The sequence below is a fragment of the Aspergillus sydowii genome (genome assembly GCF_001890705.1).
Source record: "Aspergillus sydowii CBS 593.65 unplaced genomic scaffold ASPSYscaffold_2, whole genome shotgun sequence".
NCBI lineage: Eukaryota > Fungi > Ascomycota > Eurotiomycetes > Eurotiales > Aspergillaceae > Aspergillus > Aspergillus sydowii.
Window position 1 is genome coordinate 2954053 of NW_024467860.1, and position 24878 is coordinate 2978930.

At 49.9% G+C, this 24878-nt stretch overlaps 7 protein-coding genes across 7 annotated transcripts; 4 read left to right on the forward strand and 3 right to left on the reverse strand.

Moving 5' to 3' along the window:
• Positions 1-52: 52 nt before the first annotated feature.
• ASPSYDRAFT_145881 (exonuclease V) lies at positions 53-2189 on the forward strand (the record flags this gene model as incomplete). The annotated part of the gene is made up of 2 exons (XM_040841568.1): positions 53-580; positions 663-2189. The coding sequence occupies 2 exons, from the start codon at positions 53-55 to the stop codon at positions 2187-2189; spliced, it is 2055 nt and encodes a 684-aa protein (XP_040706637.1).
• Positions 2190-2525: 336 nt separating this feature from the next.
• Positions 2526-6379, reverse strand: ASPSYDRAFT_55583 (dolichyl-P-Man:Man(6)GlcNAc(2)-PP-dolichol alpha-1,2-mannosyltransferase; the record flags this gene model as incomplete). Its single annotated transcript, XM_040849060.1, has 8 exons — positions 2526-3291; positions 3368-3491; positions 3543-3595; positions 3647-3733; positions 4423-4679; positions 4740-5534; positions 5585-6257; positions 6312-6379. The coding sequence occupies 8 exons, from the start codon at positions 6377-6379 to the stop codon at positions 2526-2528; spliced, it is 2823 nt and encodes a 940-aa protein (XP_040706638.1).
• A 235-nt stretch (positions 6380-6614) lies between these two features.
• Positions 6615-8519, forward strand: ASPSYDRAFT_55584 (RNA-binding snoRNP assembly protein NAF1; the record flags this gene model as incomplete). The annotated part of the gene is made up of 1 exon (XM_040849061.1): positions 6615-8519. The coding sequence occupies one exon, from the start codon at positions 6615-6617 to the stop codon at positions 8517-8519; it is 1905 nt and encodes a 634-aa protein (XP_040706639.1).
• A 248-nt stretch (positions 8520-8767) lies between these two features.
• ASPSYDRAFT_55585 (U4/U6-U5 snRNP complex subunit PRP3) lies at positions 8768-10555 on the reverse strand (the record flags this gene model as incomplete). The annotated part of the gene is made up of 1 exon (XM_040849062.1): positions 8768-10555. One exon carries the CDS (start codon positions 10553-10555, stop codon positions 8768-8770), a length of 1788 nt encoding a protein of 595 aa, XP_040706640.1.
• A 333-nt stretch (positions 10556-10888) lies between these two features.
• Positions 10889-16123, forward strand: ASPSYDRAFT_86485 (DNA-directed RNA polymerase I core subunit RPA190; the record flags this gene model as incomplete). The annotated part of the gene is made up of 4 exons (XM_040851666.1): positions 10889-11073; positions 11151-11642; positions 11704-14482; positions 14543-16123. 4 exons carry the CDS (start codon positions 10889-10891, stop codon positions 16121-16123), a joined length of 5037 nt encoding a protein of 1678 aa, XP_040706641.1.
• A 377-nt stretch (positions 16124-16500) lies between these two features.
• On the reverse strand, positions 16501-19042 carry ASPSYDRAFT_86486 (TFIIH/NER complex ATP-dependent 5'-3' DNA helicase subunit RAD3; the record flags this gene model as incomplete). The annotated part of the gene is made up of 4 exons (XM_040851667.1): positions 16501-18279; positions 18338-18454; positions 18508-18964; positions 19026-19042. 4 exons carry the CDS (start codon positions 19040-19042, stop codon positions 16501-16503), a joined length of 2370 nt encoding a protein of 789 aa, XP_040706642.1.
• Positions 19043-19238: 196 nt separating this feature from the next.
• On the forward strand, positions 19239-24806 carry ASPSYDRAFT_41541 (ubiquitin-protein ligase RKR1). The gene is made up of 8 exons (XM_040846300.1): positions 19239-19704; positions 19756-20149; positions 20208-21933; positions 21986-22830; positions 22886-23308; positions 23358-23731; positions 23788-24087; positions 24140-24806. The coding sequence occupies exons 1-8, from the start codon at positions 19405-19407 to the stop codon at positions 24659-24661; spliced, it is 4884 nt and encodes a 1627-aa protein (XP_040706643.1). The 5' UTR covers positions 19239-19404; the 3' UTR covers positions 24662-24806.
• Positions 24807-24878: the final 72 nt, after the last annotated feature.

The following is a 24878-nucleotide window of genomic DNA, read 5'->3' on the forward strand; positions in this document are numbered from 1 at the left end:
CTCACCTCAACCTCATGGCGAACTTCCCGCGCCTAACACTTCCCACACAGGCATGTCATGCCCGCCGCAACATCAACAGCCACAACAGCAAACCCCTGACCCCACACAAGAAATATCCGACGACGAGTTCAACAATGATGCCTTGAGTGCCAGCAGCGATTACGGATCCGACTTCAGCGCCGATGAAACAGACCTGCTGAACCAGCTCCTCGCGCAAGCCGACGCGACCGCAACCGCGACCGCGACAGATCCAAAAACAAAAACAACAGCGTCTCGGTCTCCTCCTCAACACCAACACCAACACCAACAAAGCTTGCCGCGACAGGTTCCCGTGCCCGCATTCATCCCGGCTCCGGCGCTGATCCCGGATATCGAAGACCTAGGAACAGGCGGCGAGGATGATGCAGCGGGCGATAGTCGGGTGCCGAGGGTACTGGGGCGGGAGAAGAGATGGCCTTTATGGCAGGTTCAGAAAGCTGGAGGAGCGCTCTCGGATGCGCGCGAGCATAAGGCAGGCTGGGTCCCTATCTTCCGGGGGCCCGCGGTTGGTACGTTTTTACGGATTCTCCTATTATTTATTGTTTTCTCCCCTTTCACCCTGTGTTTGATTTCCAAGTTGATGTGGGAACGCTGACGGTCTGACTGCGAAGCGTTTAGTTGAGCATCCTGATTCTACGGAGGGCCGGGCGAGGCAGCGGGAGAGGGATATAGCTCGTGAGCAAGAGGCGATTAGGAATGGGACTGTGGATGAGAATGGGGCTGGGGATACGAAAGAGAAAGCCGTGGATGATGCGCTATCGCCCGTGGAGCGTTTTCGACGGCCGCCGAACAAGGCGTTTTCCGTCACGGATTTGGTCTCGCCGGCCTGGTGCGAGGTGCAGTATTGGTATACTTTGACGAAACATGGGCGGAAGCGGAGGACGCCGGCGATGAAGAAGGGGAGTACAATACACAAGACATTGGAGGATGAGATTTATACGACTGTCCCCGTGGAAATCACGACCAAGGAGGATGCGCTGGCGCTGCGGATTTGGAACGTTATACAGGGGTTGCGGACACTGAGGGAATTTGGGATTACGAGGGAGCTGGAAGTTTGGGGTTTGGTGGACGGGGAGCTGGTTAATGGCGTTATTGACCAGCTTTCCTATGAGTGTCCTGACCTTGAGCTTGAGGCTTCCGCGGCTGCTCACTATGCGGAGACGGAGGCATCGAGGGCGGTCTTGCCTGAGTATCAGATGTCGCTGACGGATTACTTGCTGTCTCCGGCGCACGGCGGGAGGAGGTTGGCTGATATGTCACATCATGAGGTAGAACCTGAGGCGGCAGAGGATCCGGTTAGCAGTCAATCCTCTGCTGACCTTCAGCATCTGCCTCGGATCTACTTGACCGATGTCAAGACGCGAGGGAGCAGCTCAACGCCCACTGTGAAGAGCTCATCGTTCCGGCCGACGATGCTTCAACTTCAGCTTTACTACCACATGCTCAATCGTTTAATCACAAGTGATGATGTTACCATCGAGATGCTTGCGTCGCGGTACGAGCTTGACCCAAAGAAGACCTTTACCGACGCGTTCATCAGCCAAGTCGGCTCTCTGAACGATCAGTTTTTCGATGCTCTTTCCTCGCTGGAATTTGATCCTGATTATGTCCCTACCCCGGAGGATGCGCTCGCTCGACACCAATGGCATTCATCCCAGAGCTCTGCCGACACAGAGCCCAAAGACTGCCCGCCCTCTGCAAGCCAAGATTCCACCAGTGTTCTCCTCGCCAACAGCAACCTCACCAGCCTCTGGAATCTCATGAAAGACCAGCTTCGTTTTACTTTCCTCCCCCCAACACTTTCATCTGCTTCAGTTGCACCATCAATCCCGTCAGAGTTCCAACCCCGCATGCTGGAGTCTTACCCCACAGTCCTCTCGCCCCTACTGACAGCGCGCTACATTTCGTCTACCCCAACCGCCGATCTCCGGCCACGAGTCTTGGGAAGTCGATCCTTCTTATTCGACCCTACCTCATTGGAGTCCTACATATCCGATCAAATGAACTGGTGGCGGGGTCAACGGACCCCGCGCGGTGTTGAGGTCATGGAAGCCTGGAAATGTCGGATCTGCGAATTCCAGGATGATTGCGAATGGCGACAGGAGCGGGAGTGGGCGTACGCTAGGAAGAAGGGATACGTCCAGGCGTGACTTGTACTTATCTGAACTGGGAGCGGCATATATTGGGGCTTCTGGCGTTTGGTATTTTATCGTGATTGCATTTTATAGCATCTTGATCGGGAGGGTTTAATGTGTATTGGTGTTTGGAGCACTTGGGGACTTGGTATTTATTGCATCATGGTGCACTATATTGTATGGACACAATAATATCGCTGAAGACAGACAGACGAAACATCAAAGCTAAATCAGGTCATATATACAAAGAAAAGATATCATCATGGAAGGAATCGAACGTAACATCGTAACCTAGTCAGTCGACCACATTGCGCATAAAGGAAAGAGACAAAAAAGTGTCCCAATCCGGGACTAGAAAGGATAACTCCTCACCTCTTCTTCCTTTTCCTGCTCCAACCCTGCAGCAACCTGCTCCTCATGCTTTCGATCCAAGTACTCTAACAACACATCCCCATACTTCTCTTTCCCCTTATACCTCGACACATCATCACCCCAACTCCGAATCGCACTCGCCAAGCGCCCAGGCACATAAGGCTCCTGTATAACCGTCGTAATCGGCTCAAAATAAGTCCTAATGGTAAACACCACCGCGCCGGACCTCGGCAACCGCCTGAGCGACTGCCTCTCAGACCGGAAAAAGTGGTTCTCAATCGCCTTATCCTTCTGCGCCGTATTCCACGAGACCGAAGGCGCATCTTCGGACCCGATACTATGTGACCAGGGCAAGGAGTCGTCGACCTGGATGAAGTAGTTATTCCTCAACACGGGGTCCTCGGGCTTCAGCCGACGGAAGAAGTTCATCATTCCCTTTTCGAGTTTCTCTTTGTACCCGGGGACGTCGCCGGATGTGTGGATTTCGGATAGTCGCATGCCGTATTTGTCGGAGAGGCGCCAGAACCCGGCGAGTAGGATTGCACCAGCGAGTAGGTAGTACTCGCCGTCGGGTTTTTCGATCATGATGGCGAGGTCGTCTTGGACGAGGCGTGCGCACATGGCCATGGGGTCTTCGGGGAGGGGTCGCTGCTTGATGTCGAAGGTTTCGGAGGTGACGAGGTTTGTTAGGCCTGTTGGGGTCTTTTGGAACATGGTTGGGTAGCGCTCTGGGAGGTAGGAGGTACTGTTTTTCGGGTGTGGTGTTAGCCAGGCATCTAATGGGAGGAAGAGGGAGAGAGGGTCGGGGGGTGGCGGCGCACAGTTCCTCGAGAAGTTCGATTGCTGCGTCCCATGCTTCAGGCGCAGTTGCGCAGCATTTATCCCCGCGCTCTTGGATCCGGCGGGCCTTATCTGCGTGGTATCGTAGGTAGTGGTTGTCGAGTTCTGGGTCGGGTTAGCTGGTGTTTTGGAAAGGGAGAGATAGGGCTGGCTTACCGATCCACTCGTCCCATTTCATGCTTCGCAGGCCCATCGTGATGAAGTATTTGCTGTTACGGCTTAGCTTAGTCTATTTGAAGGACGGCTTTGATGCGACATACGGTCCGTATCTGAAAGGCCGGTAGGGGATTGGTCTCGTATTGTGGACATTCCAGTCTGGTAATGGAGCTGCAGGGGGTCGTTTGAAACTGGACGGCGTCCATTCTACATACGGGACGGTGGTCAGCTACGCTTTTTTACGGTGTACAACGAAGCCTCACCTCCGTAGTTTCTCGTCGGTTTTTCGCCTTTATGCCCCGAAAGAGATCTTGAGTACTTGGATATGTTCCATCGTCGTAGAACTGTGGCGAAAATCCAGAGACAGAACGTGGTTACTGCTGAAGCAGCAACGATGTTCCTGATATGATGCTGTGTGAAATGAAATGTTTCTGGTATCATATTGTTATTTGTGTAGAGATAGGTGTGAAGAAAGATGGCATTTTATTAACAGTTGAGGGCTGGAAGTGCCATTCTTATAGCGAGCGACATGATATACGTTGTACTGAAGGCCTGGGGTTAGACTGCGTGGTTGCCCTTTCTGTTAATCGGATGCGACCAGAGCGAGCCTATCATTGGGAGACTGCAAAGTCTCATTTCCCCGCGAATGATCCTCGATCAATGAAGGGGGGAGTGACGAGATATGGTTATCAGTCTGCATGGTCACAGCTTCTGCGCGGAGGTCTGGGGATCTTTTTACCGCTTCAGGTAAAGCCGCGCATCAGTCCTTGGTCCTGCCACTGGGGATCGCAACCAGTGTACGGATACGTGCACAGTAAGAGCATTACATAGGTGTTGCTTTGCTGACTTATAGATTTCGCGCGGATACAGTCTAGTTTACTCAGTCTTAGGATCCGTGGTGCGCTGTCGGAGCAGGCAATGTTGCCCCCATTTTCTGCGGAATCGATCTGGAATGATCGGTAGATCAGGAATCCAGATAAGACGACCAAGGAGGCCCGTCTCAGAGGCATCAAGGAAACTTCTGCAGGAAATTTCCTCCCACCGCGACTCGTCCTGTATATAGTTGGGTTCAAGTCGTGTGGCTTGGCGACCGGCGAAATGTGAGTCGACCAGGAAAGAACACTCGGAAATGTCGGTCTGTCAGAGTATTAGCTATCTCAGACGGTGTCTAAAGCAAGGTGGACCTAGGATCCTTACATATTTTCCTGCGTCTTCCTCGTTGAGGTCATTCATACCCTCCGGTGTCCGTGACGTACCATCAAATAGAGCAGGATAGTCCCGAGCGTCTTGGAACTCACCAGGAAGCAAGCCACGAAATTCGCTTCGAATGAATTTTGCTCGCATGCCGTCCGGGAGAAAGAAAGATGAAGGGAAGCGATACCATTCTTTACCAAAGCAAACCAAGTCACCCGGCTGGGCTATCTCTGGCTGCTCCAGCGGCCGCAAAACTTTCAATGGAGCATTGTATGCAGTGACCGCACCGAGAGTTCTGAGAAGCCCACCATTTATAGCAACCAAGATCACAGACATCACGACAGCAAGCTTCAACTTCGCGGGGACTCGTCCGATCAGCTCTTTCGGGCTGCTTGAGCCAATATATGAAAGTATCATATGAAAGGCAATTGCTGCATTGAGAGCGAGAAATGGATACGCCGGGTACATGAATCTTTCCTCCTTGTGAGGCTGCAGGGTGAATATTGCAAACCACATATAGAAAGGAGATAGAAGGGTTACTGTTCTAAAGAGGGTCTCCTTGTTCGTCGTTTGGGAACGAAATACGGCCTGGAGGAGTAGCAGTGGAGCCGATGATATCGCAAACAGGAACCACACATTGAAGTTTAGGAGCAGGTTCCTGATGTAGAACGTCCAAGGCTCCGTGCCAAAGATATCAGGCCCTCTACCTTCACCCCCGAATACGTTATATGCGACAATGTTCCACGGCACCACGGTAAGTTTGCGAAGGAAGGTATAGTCAACAGCGATTTCGGCGACCTGAAACTGTTAGTGCTAAACCTAAAGCTGGCAACAAAACCGAGAAATACCAATATCGCTAAGCACCTGAGAGCCCCGTTCAAGACTTCGGAAAACACTTTTCGCATGTCGCCTGAAATAAATCCTATTACAACCTCTTCAAAGAGAAGAGGGAGCAATAGAGCACCGGCGAAAGGCCATCCCACGATCGCACCTAGACCGAACCACATGATTCCCTGCGCCGTCTTCTGGCTCCTTCTCCAGTCCAAAAAGGCAGCGAGGCCTAGCATAGACGCATACATCGTAAAGCTAGACGGAAGAAATGCTGCTGAGGCATGGAACATTCCGGGACTAAAAGCAGCAATCATGAGGAACAGCAGCCCGATTCTTGGGCTCAACGTTCGGCAAATAGCAGAATACAGCCTGGTTTGGCAGGCTGCGCATATCATGGCGAGGAAAAACCGAACAAGGTAAAACTCCGAGGATTTCTTGCCAACCAAGAAAGAGCCAATTTTTCCAGCAATCCCATGAATAGAGATGTACAGCCAGCTTCGGATTGAATACACGGGCGAGTATTCCCATGTTTGGAGCCCGTACCCGTGATTCAGGTAGTGCGTTGGCTCCCAAAAATTGAAGACCTCATCGCAATCTTGTATCGGAGCAAGGAAAGCTGCGATACTGTTCGACACGACACACACCCAGAGCGTAACATTCAAAGGGAGGTAGAAGGGTGGCGGAGGCGGACTGTAATATCGCGTTAGATGGTAGGGCTAGAGGAAGGACAGTGGCATTGTATACCGTTGTTTAGTCCGTGGAGTCCCCTGCATTTGGGGTACAGAGGGAACCTCAGTTCCTTTCCGAGACATTCTGGATAAATATATATAGACCCAGGGTAGAGGATGAGGAGTCCCAAACAGTCCGCAACTGAAGCGGCCACGAACAACCTATCCTTATCGATAAGAGGTCATCCGGTGACCGCAACGGCAATTGTGGCAGTTCCATAAAAAAATTGCCGCGAAGAATCCTCGAAGAACACCACACATACTCTGCAGTCTGGCAGATTACCGTGATTTTCTCCCCTCAATACCCTCTGTCATTAGTATGACGGAACCCAATAACCAGAATAATTCTGGGGCTACCCCCGAAGGTCCCCCAATTAAACGAACTTGCGCGATCGAAACGCCACCCATTGCGTTGACACCAGCAGATGATGGAAGCGATTTTTACAACACTCCGTTGGTCGCCGGGAGCCTGGTGAAGACGGAAGAGAAAAAGGAGGATAATCTTGAATCTCAGCCTACCGAGACACCTGTAACCTCGAACCCACACCCGCCGATTCCCGGGTTGAGCTTGGTCAATGATAGCGTCAAGGAAAGTCAAACAGGCCAGAGCAACGCCGGTACCAATGATATCAAAAACGAAGAACGGAAGGAGCCAGTCGCAAAAAGCACAGATGCTATGGAAATTGAGCAGGGTAATGAACAAACCCAAGGGGAATATGCGGAGAGTACAATGGTGGAGGCAGCCGCAGCCGGGCAAGCTGAGCAGCAGGATGAAGAGGAACACCCTGAATGGGAGATCGATTCTTCCCCGTATGAATCATCCTCTGACAGCTCCGACACAGAGTCTTCGGATAGCGATGACGAGGATGAGGATTACCCCATCCTTAGTCCCGAGGAACAAGCCCGAATTCTGATGCAAGGAGAGCCAGGCGATGATGACGAAGGCGAAGGAAAGGGTAAATTGGGCGCACCCCTGAAGACAGCGAACGAAATTCCAGAGGAGGTTTTGCCGATTCCAGACGTTACTATCACCCCTGAAACGAAAATTGTGCTCTTAGGAAATGTGGAGGCTGCCGTTGAGAATACTGTTCTTATTACAGCAAATACTACCGGAGAATATCAGGTCCTCGAGGCTGGATCACTCCTTTGCCTGGAAGACCGCCGAGTTGCCGGTGTGGTTTCTGAGACTCTAGGACGAGTCGAGAACCCACTATATGCCGTTAGATTCCCCACCGCAGCGGACGTTGAAGAGCACGGTCTATCTCGAGGCACTCCTGTGTACTACGTTGCGGAGCACTCTACATTTGTGTTCACCCAGCCACTGAAGGGCTTGAAGGGAAGCGATGCGTCAAACTTCCATGACGAAGAAGTTGCCGAAGATGAAGCCGAGTTCTCTGACGACGAACAAGAAGCTGAGTATAGGCGCAAGCTGAAGCAAAAGCGCCAGGAGAGAAAAGGAGCCAAAAATAACGCGAATGGAAACCCGTCAGTGACCGGAAGAGGTGGGCCCGGCCCCTCAAAGTTGGGCCAAAGCGAGCTTAATTACGATGATAACGTTCCTGAAGATGGTTACACCCCACTTGCACGACCTAAGAATCTGCACGAGATGATGCGACAGGAACCACCTGTTGAGAGCGATGGTTTCTCCAACAGGCATTCTGGCTCTGGAGGTGGCAGAGGTCGCGGCAGAGGCTCTGATCGTGGTCGAGGTGGCCGTGGTCGTGGAAGAGGAGGACCCCGGGATCAGCATGGGCACCACTCGCATCCCAATCGTCAGCCATACCATGAACAGGGAAGACAAGATGCTCAACCCCAGCCTCAACACCAACAGGCCCAGAATTATCCGCCGTTCAACCCATCTCAACAATACCAATCCTACCCGTCTCTCCCACAACAACCTCAACAGCAGCAGCAGCCTTATGCTCAAGGCGCGATGCCAACAACACCTTTCAATTTCCAAATGCCATACCAACAAGTCTACCAACAACCGAACCCGTATCAACAAATGTCGCCCACTCCGCATATTAACCCGCTTTTCTTAGCTGCATTACAACAGCAACAGCAGCAGCAACAGCACCAACAACCCCAGCCTCAGCAGCAGCCTCCTGCCACGGGGCAACAACCGCAGGCCCAAAACCAGGCCATGAATTTTGACCAGGTCAAGGCACAGCTGGATCTACTGCGGCAATTGAGCAATGGGAATCAATGGCCGCCTCGCTCGTAACGAAAGGAATACTTTGTAAATGACTGACTGTTTCTAGAGGTTATACTTGCATTTTGCATTGCTAGGGTTGGGATAGGTCTTCGGAAAAGTTTTACGTTTGCTTTATGCTATATGCTTAATACTATATGCTTAAGATACCATTTTCAGTAATACATGGTTTTGCATGGGGTATTCTTGTCTTTATTAATACATCGAAGTTGACATCGAAGTTGCTACGGCGTAGACACCTCTGTCCGTAAGCTCATTCTTTAAAACTCGTTTTGCTTTGCACTCTTCGCCAAGACCCAGAAATTCTCCAACTTTGCGCGGGCTAGCACGTCCTTAGCCTGGGAGTCGCTTTCGCAGACTCGAGCACCTAACCATTTTCGAAAAGCGCGACCCTTGACCTGACCCTCCCAGAGGAGAGTACATGTGTTGGAACTGAGGTCCTTCAGCTCACCCTTTTCATCTTCCGCAGCGAGCCATGACGCCTGGGCCTCGCGATTCCCCTCCCGGACAGCGCCTGGCCCTACATTTTCGGTCCAATCGATACGGTTGACCATGAGTTTTCTGTAGTTGTTGAGTGAATGGGCTCCTCCCTCGACGATGACTAGGTTGAACTTAGGATGCATGACGCAAACGCCAGTTAGAGCATTCTGCTCTGCATTCTTGCTGATTTTGAATCGATGGCGCCCGTTTGCAAGACTGTCGATCCGATATACTGTCATGAAGAGACCCTTTTCGGCATCTTGCTCCTGTTGCCGGGCAAGCTTCTCATGGCGTTGTTCTTTTGTAAGTTTGCGTTCTTCGTTGGCGGCTTCGTGTTGGTCACGCCGCTCTGCAATCTCTCGGTTTACCCGCGCCTCAACGGCCGTGGGATCCTTGACTGCTTGCTCACCTAGCACGCGCATAAGGTTCGATTTTTTGACCTTTGGCGGTGGTGCTGGTTCAAGACCCAAGCGAATCTTTGCTTGCTGCTCTTTCAAGTCCGCCATACGCCTTTGTCGGCGTAATTTAGCTTGCTCTTTTTGTGTGAGATACATCGCCTTCAGTTCTGGTTTGAGTTTCTCCTGCGGAGGCTCAAGGAGCACCGGGTGTTGGACGTAGGGGGTAATTATAGAGTCGGCAGTGTCGATTTTGAGACTACTTTCATCTTCAATTGCCGAGTAATCAGGCTCAGACGCTAGATTTTCGTCCCACCATTCGATTGCTGGTGGAGCTGGCACCATGAATGCTTTTTCGACGTCCAAGTCCTCATCAATACCGGCTTGTCTAGCTCGTTCGGCAATACGCTTTTTCATAGCCTCCAACTGGGCCTGTCGACGAAGAGCCGCAGCCTGCTGTATATATTTTCCCTTCTGGTTGAACAAGAGTTGGCGCGACTGCCGGGGCTTGGAAATCGCCGCTTTCGGCCCTAGATTAGGATCGTAATAAGGATTGCTCTTGATTTCTTCAAGAGATGGCGCGGAGAGATCAAGGCCAGCTCGATCCTGCCTCCCACCGACCGCTGGAGACTCAGTCCTGCGGTTTCTCATTTGTCCTGATTGTCGCCCTTTGCCTCCACGAAATTCAAGGTTATCTGAGAGAAGTGCTGGATGAAGACCAACATCAAGACCGCCGCGAGCGCGTGACGAACTGTCGTCTTCGTCTTCTTCAAAGGCCGGGGGAGGTGGTGGAGGAGTGGGCGCGCTGGGTCGTTGCGGTGCGGTCGCCTGGGATCGCCCTGTTGCTGCTGCCACCCGAGCCTTCATCTGCTCTAGCCTAGACATAGCAGATCCAGCAGCGGGAGGAGCAGGGCTTGGACTGGAAGACGATGGCGCTGGCGGAGCTGGTGAGGGAGATGCGGACACTCGTTTCTCTGCCATGAGTCTATCGCGAACGGCTTGAGCTTTTGCCCTAGCCTCTGCAACTACCTTTGCGATGTCGACATTACCACCAGCCGGGGCACCCTGTCCTGGGTGAGGTGACCCTTGATTCGAACGAGGTCTCTTTTGCGCATTGTTGTCTCCATCCTCGGGATGAGGCCGCTTCAGCACGTTGCCGGACACGTCTGTCATGGTGTTTGAGACTGAGGATTCTCAACTCACCCACCGATACGAGAGTACCTTAGAGCAATGCGATGGGTGTAGGAGGGCGAGGGGCCGGAGAAGTTGTGGGGTTGCAGCTAGAGGGGATTGTCAATTGTGAAAGAATGACCGTCATCCGGAAGTTGCAGCAAAGGTGGACGCGAAGGCGGTTCCGAACGGCAGAAAAAAAAGCTGGGCCATTTTTTTCTTCGCAGCTTCAAGATCGTCGCTCCCGCCTTTTGTTCCTCCGCCAGCAGCCGGCATTTTTCGAAAGAATCCGCATCGCCGGCGTTTTCTGGTGCTCAAGGAGCTGCGACAGGGACAATGGCGACTTTCGCACGCCCGGTGGCCTCCGCAATCGCGGGGATCAACTTTGATGTATACTCCGACGAAGACATCAAAGCGATCTCTGTAAAGCGAATCCATAATACTCCCACGTTGGATTCTTTCAATAATCCTGTACCTGGTGGTCTATATGATCCTGCGATGGGTGCTTTGCTTGACCATGCGTGCGTATTTCGTCCTGTCTTGTTCACTCCTGCTGCTTGTGCCGGAAACTCTCGAGATTAAAGCTAACGATATACAGCTGCACGACATGTCATTTGAGTACCTGGTCTTGTACTGGTCACCCAGGACACATTGAACTCCCGGTACATGTGTATAATGTAACGCATCTCGAGCAGCTCTATCGTTTACTGCGAGCGCAATGTGTTTTCTGCCATCGCTTCCAAATGCCTCGTACCCAGGTCAACCTCTACGTTTGCAAATTACGTCTTTTGCAATATGGACTAGTCGATGCGGTAGCCGTTGTTGATTCAATGGGGACAAAAACGCCAACTTCTAGGAAGACTAAGGATGCGGACGGGTCCGATGCCGAAGAAGATGAAGACGAAGACGATGTGATCACTCGAAGGAACTCATATGTCAAGAGGTGCATTCGAGAAGCACAGGCAGCTGGAATGCTCAAGAGTGTAATGGCCGGAGTGAAAAATCCGTTAGCTATGGAGAAACGGCGAGATTTGGTCAAGGAGTTTTTTAAGGATGTCGTGGCCGCTAAAAAGTGTGCTAGCTGCAGTGGGTATGTTGTTATTGTTTTCTTGCTCTTGCTTTATGATACAATTGATTGACATGTGAAAAAGAATTTCGCCAGGCTATCGAAAAGATCGGGCATCCAAGATTTTCCGTCGGCCGTTCACGGAGAAGGCTCGACAGGCAATGATACAAGCGGGGCTACAGATACCAAACTCTTTAATCCTTCTTCAACAAGCGAAGAAGCTAAACATTAAAGAGAAAAAGGCGCCGGCGAACGGTATCTCTGACACTGCCAGTGTTACTTCGGAGGCTCATGGCGCGGAAGAAGAAGTCGCGCGCGGGAATGCAGTGGTAACCCAGATGGAGGGTAAAAAACAGGGCGCTGGCGATACTCAACAATATATGCCATCGTCCGAGGTTCATGCAGCGATAACTCTGCTTTTTGAGAAGGAGAGCGAGATCTTGAACCTTGTGTACAACTCTCGACCTACGCTAAAAAAGGATTCTAAAGTCACTGCGGACATGTTTTTTGTCAAGAATATTTTGGTGCCGCCCAACAAATATCGACCGGCTGCGCAGCAGCAAGGAGGTTCGATCATGGAAGCACAGCAGAACACCCCGTTAACACAAATTTTGAAGAACTGCGACATTATCAATCAAATTAGCAAAGAAAGGCAGAGCCAGGGCGCCGATTCAGCCACTCGCGTTCGGGATTATCGGGATCTTCTGCACGCCATCGTTCAGCTCCAGGACGCTGTCAATGGTTTGATTGATCGTGACCGGAATGGCCAAACAGGGTCTGCAGCAGCAAATTCCGCAAATGGTATTAAGCAGATCCTGGAAAAGAAGGAGGGTTTGTTCCGAAAGAATATGATGGGAAAGCGTGTGAACTTTGCTGCTCGCAGTGTTATTTCACCTGACCCGAACATTGAAACCAACGAAATTGGTGTCCCGATGGTGTTCGCGAAGAAATTGACTTTCCCAGAGCCCGTTACGAACCACAACTTCTGGGAGCTGAAGCAAGCGGTCATCAATGGGCCCGACAAGTACCCTGGTGCCATGGCTATTGAAAATGAGTTAGGGCAAGTCACTAATCTCAAGTTCAAGAGCCTTGATGAGCGGATAGCGCTGGCAAACCAACTTCTGGCGCCGTCAAACTGGAGGATGAAAGGCTCGCGCAATAAGAAGGTCTATCGCCATCTCACCACTGGGGACATCGTCTTGATGAACCGACAACCCACATTGCACAAGCCCTCTATCATGGGCCACAAGGCTCGTGTACTCCCCAACGAGAAGACAATTCGAATGCACTATGCCAACTGTAATACTTACAATGCTGATTTCGATGGTGACGAGATGAACATGCACTTCCCTCAGAATGAGCTTGCTAGGACAGAAGCAATGATGCTTGCGGATGCGGACCACCAGTATCTTGTTGCGACTTCGGGCAAACCCCTTAGAGGTCTGATTCAGGATCACATTTCGATGGGCACCTGGTTCACTTGCCGAGACGCCTTTTTCGACAGGGAAGATTACCACGAGCTGCTATACAGTTGTTTGAGACCCGAAAATTCCCATACAGTTTCGGAAAGGATCCAAGTTGTTGATCCAGCGGTAATCCGGCCGAAAGCTCTCTGGACCGGAAAGCAGGTTATCACAACAATTCTCAAGAATATCATGCCGCCCGGCAGATCCGGACTCAACCTGAAAAGCAAGTCCTCAACTCCAGGAGATCGCTGGGGCAAGGGCAACGAAGAAGACCAGGTCATATTCAAAGATGGTGAGATGCTTTGCGGAATTTTAGATAAGAAGCAAATCGGACCCACCGCAGGTGGATTGATTGACTCTATTCACGAAGTTTATGGCCACACGGTTGCTGGAAAGTTAATTAGTATACTCGGACGGCTTTTGACTAGATTCTTGAACATGCGCGCCTTTACCTGTGGTATTGACGATCTTCGGCTCACAGACGAGGGAAATCGCCTGCGGAAAGAGAAACTCAGCGAGGCTTCAAAGATGGGCCGCGAAGTTGCTTTGAAATACGTGACACTTGACCAAACAACGGTGCCTAACGAGGATGCCGAGCTACGACGACGTTTAGAAGAGGTTCTGCGCGACGATGACAAGCAGAGCGGTTTGGATAGCGTATCTAACGCTCGATCGGCGCAGTTATCTACTGAAATCACGAAGGCTTGTCTTCCGAGAGGTCTGGCGAAGCCATTCCCGTGGAATCAAATGCAGTCTATGACCGTAACGGGAGCAAAGGGTTCGGCGGTTAACGCAAATCTGATTTCTTGCAACCTGGGCCAGCAGGTTCTGGAAGGTCGACGTGTGCCAGTTATGATCAGTGGTAAAACACTTCCCTCCTTTAGGGCGTTTGATACGAACCCAATGGCTGGTGGCTACGTCTATGGTCGATTTTTGACTGGTATCAAACCCCAAGAGTATTATTTCCACGCCATGGCCGGCCGCGAGGGTTTGATTGATACCGCCGTCAAAACTTCTAGATCTGGTTACCTGCAGCGCTGCTTGATTAAGGGCATGGAGGGCTTGCGCGCTGAATATGACTCTTCAGTACGAGAGACTTCGGATGGATCCATCATTCAATTCCTGTACGGAGAAGACGGTCTTGATATCACAAAGCAGGTTCATCTGCAAGACTTCGACTTCTTAGCCTCGAACCACCAATCCCTCAGGCGCCAGGTAAATTTGGAGGAAAATCGCTTGAGGCTGGAAAAAGAAGCAGTAGTAGATTGGCACAAAGAAGCCATGAAGAAGGTTCGCAAGACTGGAAAATTAGATGCTATGGACCCTGTTCTGGCTCTTTACCCTCCTGGAGGTAACTTGGGTAGCACGTCCGAGTCGTTTGCCCAGTCACTTAAGAAGGTATACAGCTATTCCCCCTTTGATTGAGGGTTGCACAAAGGCTAATGAGTTTTCTTGCAGTTTGAGGATGACAACACGAACAAACTCCTTAAGGACAAGAAGAAGGGCATCATCGATACTGATTTGACGAAGAAGGCGTTCAACAGTTTGATGAACATGAAATACATGAATTCAATTGTTGACCCAGGCGAAGCTGTTGGAATTGTGGCTGGTCAATCTATCGGTGAACCGTCCACTCAAATGACCCTGAATACCTTCCACTTGGCGGGCCACTCTGCCAAGAACGTGACGCTGGGTATTCCGCGACTCCGTGAAATCGTGATGACTGCCAGTAAACAAATCATGACTCCAACAATGACGCTGGTTCTCAATGACGAACTACCTCGGGAACACGGCGAGAGGTTTGCAAAGGCTATTAGCAAACTCAGTATTGCCGAAGTCGTCGACAAAGTGCAGGTCAGGGAGAGAATCTCTACTGGCAGCACAAAGGCGAAGATTTACGACATTGAAATAACGTTGTTCCCCGCGGAAGAATACACTGCAGAGTATGCGATCACTATCCGGGATGTGCAGTCGACTTTGCAGAACAAGTTCATTCCCAGGCTAGTGAAGCTCACCAAATCTGAGCTGAAAAAACGGCATGATGAGAAGTCATTGAGCAACTCGGCTGCACAGCCTGAGATTGGCGTTTCGGTTGGTTCGGTTCAGGAAGCCACCCGAGGGGGTGACTCTGAGGAGCAGCCTCCTGATGATGATGTCGAGGACGACGAAGACGACGCCAAACGATCCAGGGGGACTCAGAATAGGTCGAACCAGGTTTCATATGAGGGCCCCGAGGACGATGAAGAGAAAATGGTGCGACGAATGGACACACGCGAAGATGAAGACGAAGAAAGCGTGGGAGAAGATCGTGATGTTGACATGGATGACTCTGACGATGATTCGGACGACGAGGGTCACACAAAAGACTCGAGATTGCGTGAAGAAGACGTCCGGTCTAAGTTCGCCGAGGTTACACAGTTCAAGTTCAACCCGCACAAGGGCTCATCCTGCACTATCCAGTTGCAGTACGACATCTCCACCCCCAAGCTCCTCCTCCTACCTCTGGTCGAGTCAGCCGCCCGCAGCGCAGTCATCCAGTCCATCCCTGGCCTCGGAAACTGTACATTTGTGGAGGCAGATGAGGCTAAGGGCGAACCTGCTTGTGTCGTCACCGACGGTGTCAACCTACTTGCCATGCGTGACTACCAAGACATCATCACACCGCATTCCATGTACACGAACTCCATCGACCACATGCTTACCCACTACGGTGTTGAAGCCGCTCGCGCATCCATCGTTAGGGAAATGGACGCTGTTTTCAAGGGTCACAGTATCTCCGTCGATAACCGCCACTTGAACTTGATCGGTGACGTGATGACACACTCTGGTGGTTTCCGCGCTTTCAACCGTAACCAGCTTGTCAAGGATATCTCATCGCCTCTGGCTAAGATGAGTTTCGAGACTACTGTTGGATTCCTTAAGGAAGCGGTCTTGGAGCGGGATTGGGATAACCTAAACAACCCTAGTAGTAGGATTGTTGTCGGCCGGACCGGAACCATCGGCACAGGTGCATTTGATGTCCTTGCTCCTGTGGCATAGACTTGAGCTGTACTTTATGTTTTGTTGCGTCGTCTCATTTTGTTAGCCGTTGTACATGTTTCTCAGGGCTCCTCATCATTGTCTATACGCAGTTTTGTTCCTGATGTGTCCCATGAACTCTGGAGTTTTGTTTAAGCGGAAATAAAAAGTTTCCTGTTATCTAATTTATAAGCATTTATACCTGGTGAAGATTACAGATAGAATTGAATTGTGCTTGAATCTAGTTAATGTACTGAAATGAAATCCCAATTTAAAACCAACACCAGACACCCATGGTATCATGCAAGTCGTTCCCGGCCTTTTCAATTTTCAAAAAGAGCAGTGTTATAGAAGGTGAGATGTGTGCAAATAAACTGTCCTCAGATCCAAGGAGTGCACTACGCATCCAACATCACGAGGTCCTGATCAATTCCCTCGTCGAACTCATCTCTCGTTCCGTTGCGACCACCGTTCGCATACGCATTGGCGAACTCCTCTCGCCGTACCCTTTCCTCCTCCTGGAATTGTTTCTGGCGGTGCCTCTCCAAGTCCGCTAGACTCCATGTCGAAATGCCCTCTTGGTCTTTGGCCTTGAATGGTTGAGCCATGGTCCGCAGGAAGTTCTTCGCAGTCGCCACCGCCATGTCTGTGCTGAGGTTTGTTTCACTCTCCAACAGGGCCTGACTGATCCATTTCGGAAGCTGGGTTCGTTTCTTCTGGAATCGCCGGTCAGCAAGAACCATGACTCCGTAGTCGTCTTTGCCTCGAAGGACACGGCCTAGACACTGGGCGGCGTGTCGCATGGCATCGAAAGAGAGGAAGTCGTTTTCTCGGATGCGGTAGTTTTCTCGGAGGAATTCAAGACGAGCTTTGAGAATGCGCGACTCGGTGTATTGGAATGGGACGCCGATACACAGCACGGCCCGGCCATAGTGGTGGTCGAAATCAATACCCTCGGAAACTTTGCCTCGCGCGACACAGAGCAGTAAAGCACCCCTGCCATTGCAACATGCCGTTCGATAAGTTTCCAGAGCTAATGATGACTCTTGAGCATCGGGGGTTTCAACAAGGATCAGCTTGTAGTTCCATATCGAATCGAGGATGCCCATGCCCTGCCACATGCTAATGATTGACTCCATATATAGGTAAGACGGGAAGAACACAACGACCCCATCTGGGATGATACGGGAGAATTCGAGAACGATGTTTCCATAGTTTCGTACGACACCTGGATCATTTCGGATTTGGAATGAGGAGGAAATTTGTGCTTGATCCGACCCACGAGTCACTATCATGGGAAGGAAAGATCGACGAGCCAGAGTCATACTATATGATTCTTGCATGACTGTCGTAAACCCGAGCATTTTGGGGTACATTTCAAGCGGTGATAAAGTACCGGATGTGATAACCACTGAGCTGAATCGATCAAATACAGGTTTGATCGCGATGGCCGCATCCAGACAAGTAAAATGCAGGATGGGATTCGGCACCGTTGCAGCCTCAGACTCAAAAGGTTCTAAAATTAAGAGAAAGCCTTTGTCGTATGTCGAAACTAGAGTAGCAAACGTAGCCACCTCTTGGAGCGGTTGATAATCCTCAATGTTGATCAGTTCCAGTGTCCGAACGAGCGATGTTAAGCGTTCAGCGCAGAATCTCAAGGGTTTTCGTTCAATAAAAGTCAATTCCTTCACATGATTCAAAAAGGATAAAGGTGTCTCTGAAATGGTGTGGGTGACTTTCATTCGAGTTTTGAGGTATTCGATAAATCTTTTGAGGAAAGCAACAAAGTGTTCGGCCCGCCGTATGTTGCCTGGAACAGCTTCCTTGAGCAGGTCTTCAGGGAGAACTGGATTAGAAATGAATTGATCTTCTTCTCTAGCCTGTTCAGCTTCCCGCAATCCCTCAACAAGCTTCATGTATTCGTTATTAAGCTTCTCCGCGTCGGAGCTCTTCACATCCTGAATCTTGCGCTCCAAGTTGTTTGCTCCTCTGGTGGCTTTTCGCAATGAGTCTTCGGATATGTCAATGCTGAGCGACTCGATACAAACGTTGTCGATATTGTGCGCCTCGTCAAATACCACAATGCAATCCTTTGAGAATTCCTTCGAGACTCTTTCGGCGATCTTCGGGTCCAGGAGGTAGTGGTAGGAATAGATGATAACGTTACAATACGGCATCTGGCATGGTGTTTAGAAGATGAAACTATACTCAGAGCTTCAGTATAAGTGAACTCACCATGCGCCGTGCGGAGAAATAGGGGCATTGCTTATGTTGCTCTCCGTAATTCAGCAGACCATCGAGTGTAAAAACGCCGGGAGGTATGAGATTATGTGGCTCAAGAAGGTCCAGATTCTAGCCTGTGTTAGCCATCTATTTGCAGCATCCACATATCCCAAAGTGCATACCTCATGATATACACACAGCTCGACGTCCTCGCCTCTCTCTTTCTTTTCCTTGACGAACCCAGCAGTCAAACTGCGGCATCGAGCGTCAACCACTGTACCGCTTTTCTCCCGTTTAACGGACGGATGCAAACACAGATTTTTTCGACTGGTGAGGCCTAGCGCACGGAAATCCTCTGTATACCCCAACTGCTCCGCGCGAAATTTCATCAGTTCTCTCAACTCTGCTAATGCTTTCTCGATCTCGGACATGGTTCGGGAACAGTAGATGAGCTTCCTATGCTCTGGCTTATGCTGCTGATAGGCGACAATCAACGATAGCAGTGTAACTGTCTTCCCGGTACCCGAAGGCATCTCGAGAACACAGTGACCCCCGGCATCGAGGGTCTTCTTGAGATCGCACATGTAGGCATATTGCTCGGGATATATACGAGGGTAAGGGAAAAGGACAGGCAAATCACTATATGCGGGCGGAAGCTATTAGATACTGTAGTCCATTACGCGAAAGTAGCAGCACTTACTCAATGAAAAATTTCATTGTGAGGGGCGAGCTTGAAGCCGGAGAAATCGCAGCTCTGCGTCAGGACGAGCGCCTCTTTTTAGGCTGGAGGCTCACACCGCGTTGCGCTTTTCCCTTCTGGGCGGATCGATGACTACGCTCTTCAGCCCGATGACACCAGATCACGTGCGCTCCCGATAAGGACGCCGACAGAGCCGTCAGTGACTGGCTTGTTCGCCAACGATATACACATTCAACGGCTGGGATGACAGTGAGTCAAGAGGAACCATTTGGTTGAGTTTCACTTTATTTTTTCTTTCTCCTTTCTTTTTGTTTTTGCTCCTCATCCGCCTTATTTGACTTCGCTGTCTCATTTCACCCCGCTACCCCACATTATTGCTATGAGTAAAAAGTTCAAATCTCAAGCGTCGAGCAGCCGTGCTGCTGCTAGCACTTTTGGGGGATTTGGGGGCTTCTCGTCATCCGTATCGGGCCAAGGGAGAGAGCTATCATCTCTGACTTATGTGGCCGAACCGCCAGACCTGTCGCAAATATCGGATTCCCAGCTAGCGATTGCTTTCAAGAACTTCACGAAGAAGGACGATGTGACTAGAACGAAAGCACTTGATGATATCAAATCTTATGTCTCCAATGTAGCGGCGAGCGGTGGCACTCTTGAAGAAGGTTTTCTGGAGGCTTGGGTAGGTTTTAAATTCCCACGAGGATTGGAAAAAGAGCCTAACCATAAATAGATAAGAATATACCCCCGGGCATCAATTGACATCTACCGCAGAGTGAGGCAATCTGCGCATTCAGTTCAAGGGTTAATTGCTTCGATCGTGGGAAAGCGAGTTGCCCGCTTCCTGCCTAGAGTGGTTGGAGCATGGTTAGCCGGAGTCTACGACAACGATAAACCTGTTCACCAATCTGCTCTGGAGTCTATTACTCGTGTATTTTCCACTGATGAGAAGAGGAATGCTATCTGGAAAGTTTTCCAAAGTTCGATTCTCGACTTCGTTGATGATGTCATTCTTCAGCAAACTCCTCACACACTGAGCGATGAAAGGACAGTCAAGCCCGAGGATGCGGAAGCCAAGTATGCCCGTGTGGTAGGAACTGCCATTTTGCTTTTCAACCGGATACTTGGTATGCTTACCAAACTACGTGTATGTTGTCAACATAACATTGCTGATAGCACCTTTAGGGAACACTACAAGAGAGGATCGTCAGAACGATCTACCGAAGATAGAGACCATACTAGGGAGCAAAACATTATGGACATTCAGCTATCATGATGACCCCTTTGTTCGTCGTTCAATGTACGTTCTTATTCGAACAGTTGTCTCAGGGGAACCGGAAGAACTGGATTGGAGGCTGGCGAGTGCAGCCCTGATAGGGAAATCACTTCATTTCACCCAACTTGGCTCATCCTCCGATTTGTCGGACGCTTTGCTGCATGTAACATCTGCACGCCCCCAGATATGGACAGATGATTATTCTGGAAAAACCTCCTCTTCGAAGAGACTGCTCCAGTATATACGGAAGGGTTCTCAGGGAAGTCCGGGGGCGTTTTGGTCAAATATTTACCAATTGCTGCAGTTAGTTCCGTTAGAAACGTTGGCGAAACTCGACTCTAACTCTACTGGCGACGATACTATTGGGCTGTTGGGCGCAACAGCTTTGATGGAGGCAATACACGAAGGGCTCAGTTCAAGAGAGGAGCCGCAACAGAACAGGACGCTTGGCTGGAAAATCTATGTCGAAACCGCTATGTGGCTTGCTCATGGTCTTTCCGACGAAGACACAATACAACTTTTGCAGGATGAGCTTTCTCCTTTGATAATGCAGTATGTGAGGCCTGAGCCGGAAGCAGCTCGGTGGTCACTACCTAAGCAGTCATCAGAAACGATTTGCACTGAATACCTTACTGCTCTGTTTTCATTTGGATATGATGTTGCATTCAACAAGTTATGGATGAAACTTTCCAATGACTTACTTGCGTCTGTCCGACTTTCCTCGCCCGAACAATCAAAGGATTTCAAGGCATCACAAGACGCAGTATGTGCTCAGACTGAACGGCTTTTCTCCCTCGAAGCGGCTTTACTATTACGCCTTGCCGACCAAGAATTAGAACCCAAAGTGCTGTATACACTCGAGAAGTTAAATTTGGGACTATTGAACGACTGCTTGGAAGTGTTGCGATCTCGAAATGGCAAGCCTTATGGGGCAACGGCAGTCGTCGAAGAGGTCGTACGCAGAGTTCCCCAAATCGCGCAACATTCTCACGAGCTTCTGGAATTCATCCAGAAAGACGCGCCAGAGCTTTTATTCTCTCCTAGTGGTGACAGATTGATTTCCATCATATTACTTTGCCGCACTTGGCCTGGATTTTCCTCGAGTTTTGAAGAGCTTATCAAGCGAGTCGCGCAGCTTGAAAATGTTATGACCAATACTAGCTCTGTTCAGAAACTTCTTTCAAGCCTTGACTTTAACGAAGTGGATAACGAAATCATCGGGCCGCTCATCATGCGGGCTATGGAACTGGCCTGCAAGGGAAGTCAGTTGCACTGGTCTGTGGTTATTTCCGCCCTGAAAAACCCAACTAGTCAGGGAGAGTTAGAGGACTCGATATTCCTTTCTCTTCTGGACAACCTATCTACAGATGATGAGATCCTTGACACTCTGCAAGGGCTAAAACAGATTGTGTCGACTGTTCCTAATGCAGCTAGGAGGTTCCAGACTGGAAGTCAAGGCTCGAAGCTGACTGGAAAGCTGCTTTACCTCTCGGAATCATCATCAGAAGAGGTCTCTAGCCTATCACTTCTATTGATTGAGCAAATGAAAAAGTCAGTCGTCGGGGAAACAAGCGCAAAGGCAGGAATTGAGATTCTGCAGGAAAACTTGGTTTATACCAAAGAGGAGTCATTATCGTAAGTTATCTATTCCAGTATATTTCTCATTTCTTGGAACTAATTCGAGAAGCATCGATTCCTTATTGGATATTGCCGAAGAACTGCTACGCAGTTCGCAATCTGAGAATGTCAGCCAGCTTGCCAGAGATCTTCTTCCTTCTCAGAAAACGTGGGAGGAAGCATTGGAACCTTTCCTTGAACTACCACCCCGCTCATCAACGGCTATCACCAGTCCACTTTCGGGAGTTGTACACTTAGTGAACCGAGAATTGGCTGAATCGTTCTCTAACCGCTACGATAATATTGCGCGCGATTCAAGCCAATGTTCAACTGCGTTTAGACTAACCCATTTTACTGTTCGGCTGTTGTCTTCGTTTGATTTCACAGAACATCTCGACATGGAGGGCTTCAAAGTTCTGTTTTCTAACCTGCCTCTGGCGGTACAACTAGTCGAGGACGACCTCGACATTGAAAGATACAATTTTATTGCAGGGCCACTGACTCACGAGCTACGTGAAGAATACCGGGATATCGTGAACGACGCGCGGAAGATCATCGGTAACTGGTCCTCGTCGGCCCAGAATGTTCGTTCCACTGAGGAAACAATCGCATCTTCCCTTGCTTCGGTTTGGAAATCCAGGGTTGAGCAGCTAGATGATACTTCTCCATCTGCTTACCGGGTTGGAGAAGCCTTCGCGAAAATCCTGGATGGCATGGACCCGTCTGATATACACTACTCTTCTGAAACGATCGGACAATTGTGCAAAGAAATACGAACCTCCAACGTTATTCGCTCAGCCAGTTGGGTAGCCGTCTTGCGACGCCCCATATTGACCAACCCAGCCGGCGTCCGAGTTTGTAATGAATTTGTGGCGGACTCTACCGGGTTAAAGGTTGAGGATGAGACTATGAATGGTTAGTAATTCCAATTAAATTCGTTTCAGAGATTACCATGACTGACACGATAAAGGTCTCCGAAAGCTATCTCTGCTCAACCTACTTCTATCTGACGAAGAAGAAGCGAACCCGATGGCTTCAATGCCGACGCAACGATTGATATTCTTTGTCAAACATTTAATACAGTGCCTCCAGTCGGAACAAATTACTCTCAGTCTCAAAACAGAAATTTTCAAGAGCCTAACCCTAGCACTTCCTAATGTGAAGGAGATGTACGGCCCTCATTGGGAGGAATGCATGGATGTTCTCAGTTCGACATGGAGGGCTATTGGCGGGGGAGATGGCGCATTAACCGTGCTGAACTCATCCTTCCGACTCTTCAGTTGCTTGGAGGCAATTGTAAAGGATGATGAGAGCAACGATGACGTGAAAGATGCATGGGCGGACCGAAAGTCAACACTTTTCAACGTTTTGACATCGAATCTTTGGAAGTTTGGTTAGTCTTCAGCATGCTCGATAATTAATGTGGTACTGACCTGGCTTAGATTCTTCGACCACCTTCCACTTACCGCGGGACCTTACGGTTGACCGGCTGTGTCGCATCATCAAGACTATGCCAACCGAAAATATCGAGGATATTAGCAAGGTCTATCCTCTACTGACAGCCCATAGTTTTGTTCTCCAGCACACGGCATTCACCCTGCTTCACCGATATATCCCAAGTGTACAAGAGCAGGTGTCTCTTGATGTGGCGCTATCGAAATCGGAGGTCAAGCTCCCCTATGAATTAATTTCCCTGCTTCTCGGGGCACCAACAATGGACTTAATATCATTGTCGTATGGTGATGACAAGACTTGGGCTGATATAAGGTCGTACCTACTAAGCTGGAAACTTGTCTTCGATCACTTCGCGAACGCTGTAGGTTTCAGCCTTGTTTAACCAGTGAAGACCATCTGAGCTGACGGATATTCCAGTCTTTCACCCTCCAAGAGCAGTACGCCTCTAACATTAAGGAACACGACGTATTGCCCTCGCTACTAGAATTTATGTTCGACTTTCTCCAGAAGAGCCACGGAAAGCTCGTGGATGCGTCGAAATTAGATGTTCGTACCTTTGAACTAGAACAGTCGGAGAATTATGAGAAGGAAACGCAGTGGTTGTTTATTCACCTGTACTTTTTGTGCTTGAGACATCTCGCCAACTTGACCAAAGCCTGGTGGATCGACGCAAAGAAGCGCATCAAAGGGCCTGTGGAGACCTGGACCGAGAAATTCGTAAGTATCCTGGCACCATACATTGAAGGTATTTAACTGACAACGGCCACAGATCTCGCCATTGGTTATCAGCGACTCTCTAGAAAGCGTGACCCAATGGATGTCCACACAAGACCCGGATGAGGAGCGTGCACTGAACGTGAAGGTATCATCGAAAACAGCCGAGATTGTCGCCAGTATCCCCGTTGACGAGGAATCACCGCCTGTTTCAATATCTATTGCCCTCCCCGCTGCTTATCCGCTGCATCCCGCCGTGGTCGTTGGCCGAAGCCGAGTGTTGGTGGACGAGAGGAAGTGGAAGAGCTGGCTCCTTACCATCCAGGGAGTTATCATGTTCGCCAACGGCAACCTGGAAGATGGGTTGCTGGCATTCCGCAAGAATGTTCAAGGCGCGCTTAAGGGCCAGAGCGAGTGTGCCATTTGCTACTCGGTCATCTCAACGGATATGCAGACGCCGAACAAACGGTGCGCAACATGCAAGCATACGTTCCACTCGGTGTGTCTGTACCGATGGTTCAAGAGCAGTAACCAGAGCACTTGCCCACTGTGTCGGAACCAGTTTACATTTGCGTGATTTGCTTTCTAGATTAAGGTTCATAGTATATAGAAGGTTCTGGTCTGGAAAAGTTGCCTGGGGTTCTGGAACCCCTATGGCTGGTACTTATTTAAGCGTAGCATAGACTAAAAATACAATCACAAATCCAATCATGCACTCAGCAAGTACGTACAGAGTAGATTAAGCGTAAAACCTAAGCGTAAAACCAGCTATTTTAAGATCGCCGGACAACGTG

Coding starts and splice junctions, on each gene's coding strand:
- ASPSYDRAFT_41541 (XM_040846300.1), top strand. CDS start 19,405: ATGAGTAAAAAGTTCAAATCTCAAGCGTCGAGCAGCCGTGCTGCTGCT. Junction 20,150..20,207: donor GCTTTTCAACCGGATACTTG/GTATGCTTACCA, acceptor TAGCACCTTTAG/GGAACACTACAAGAGAGGAT. Junction 21,934..21,985: donor ACCAAAGAGGAGTCATTATC/GTAAGTTATCTA, acceptor TAATTCGAGAAG/CATCGATTCCTTATTGGATA.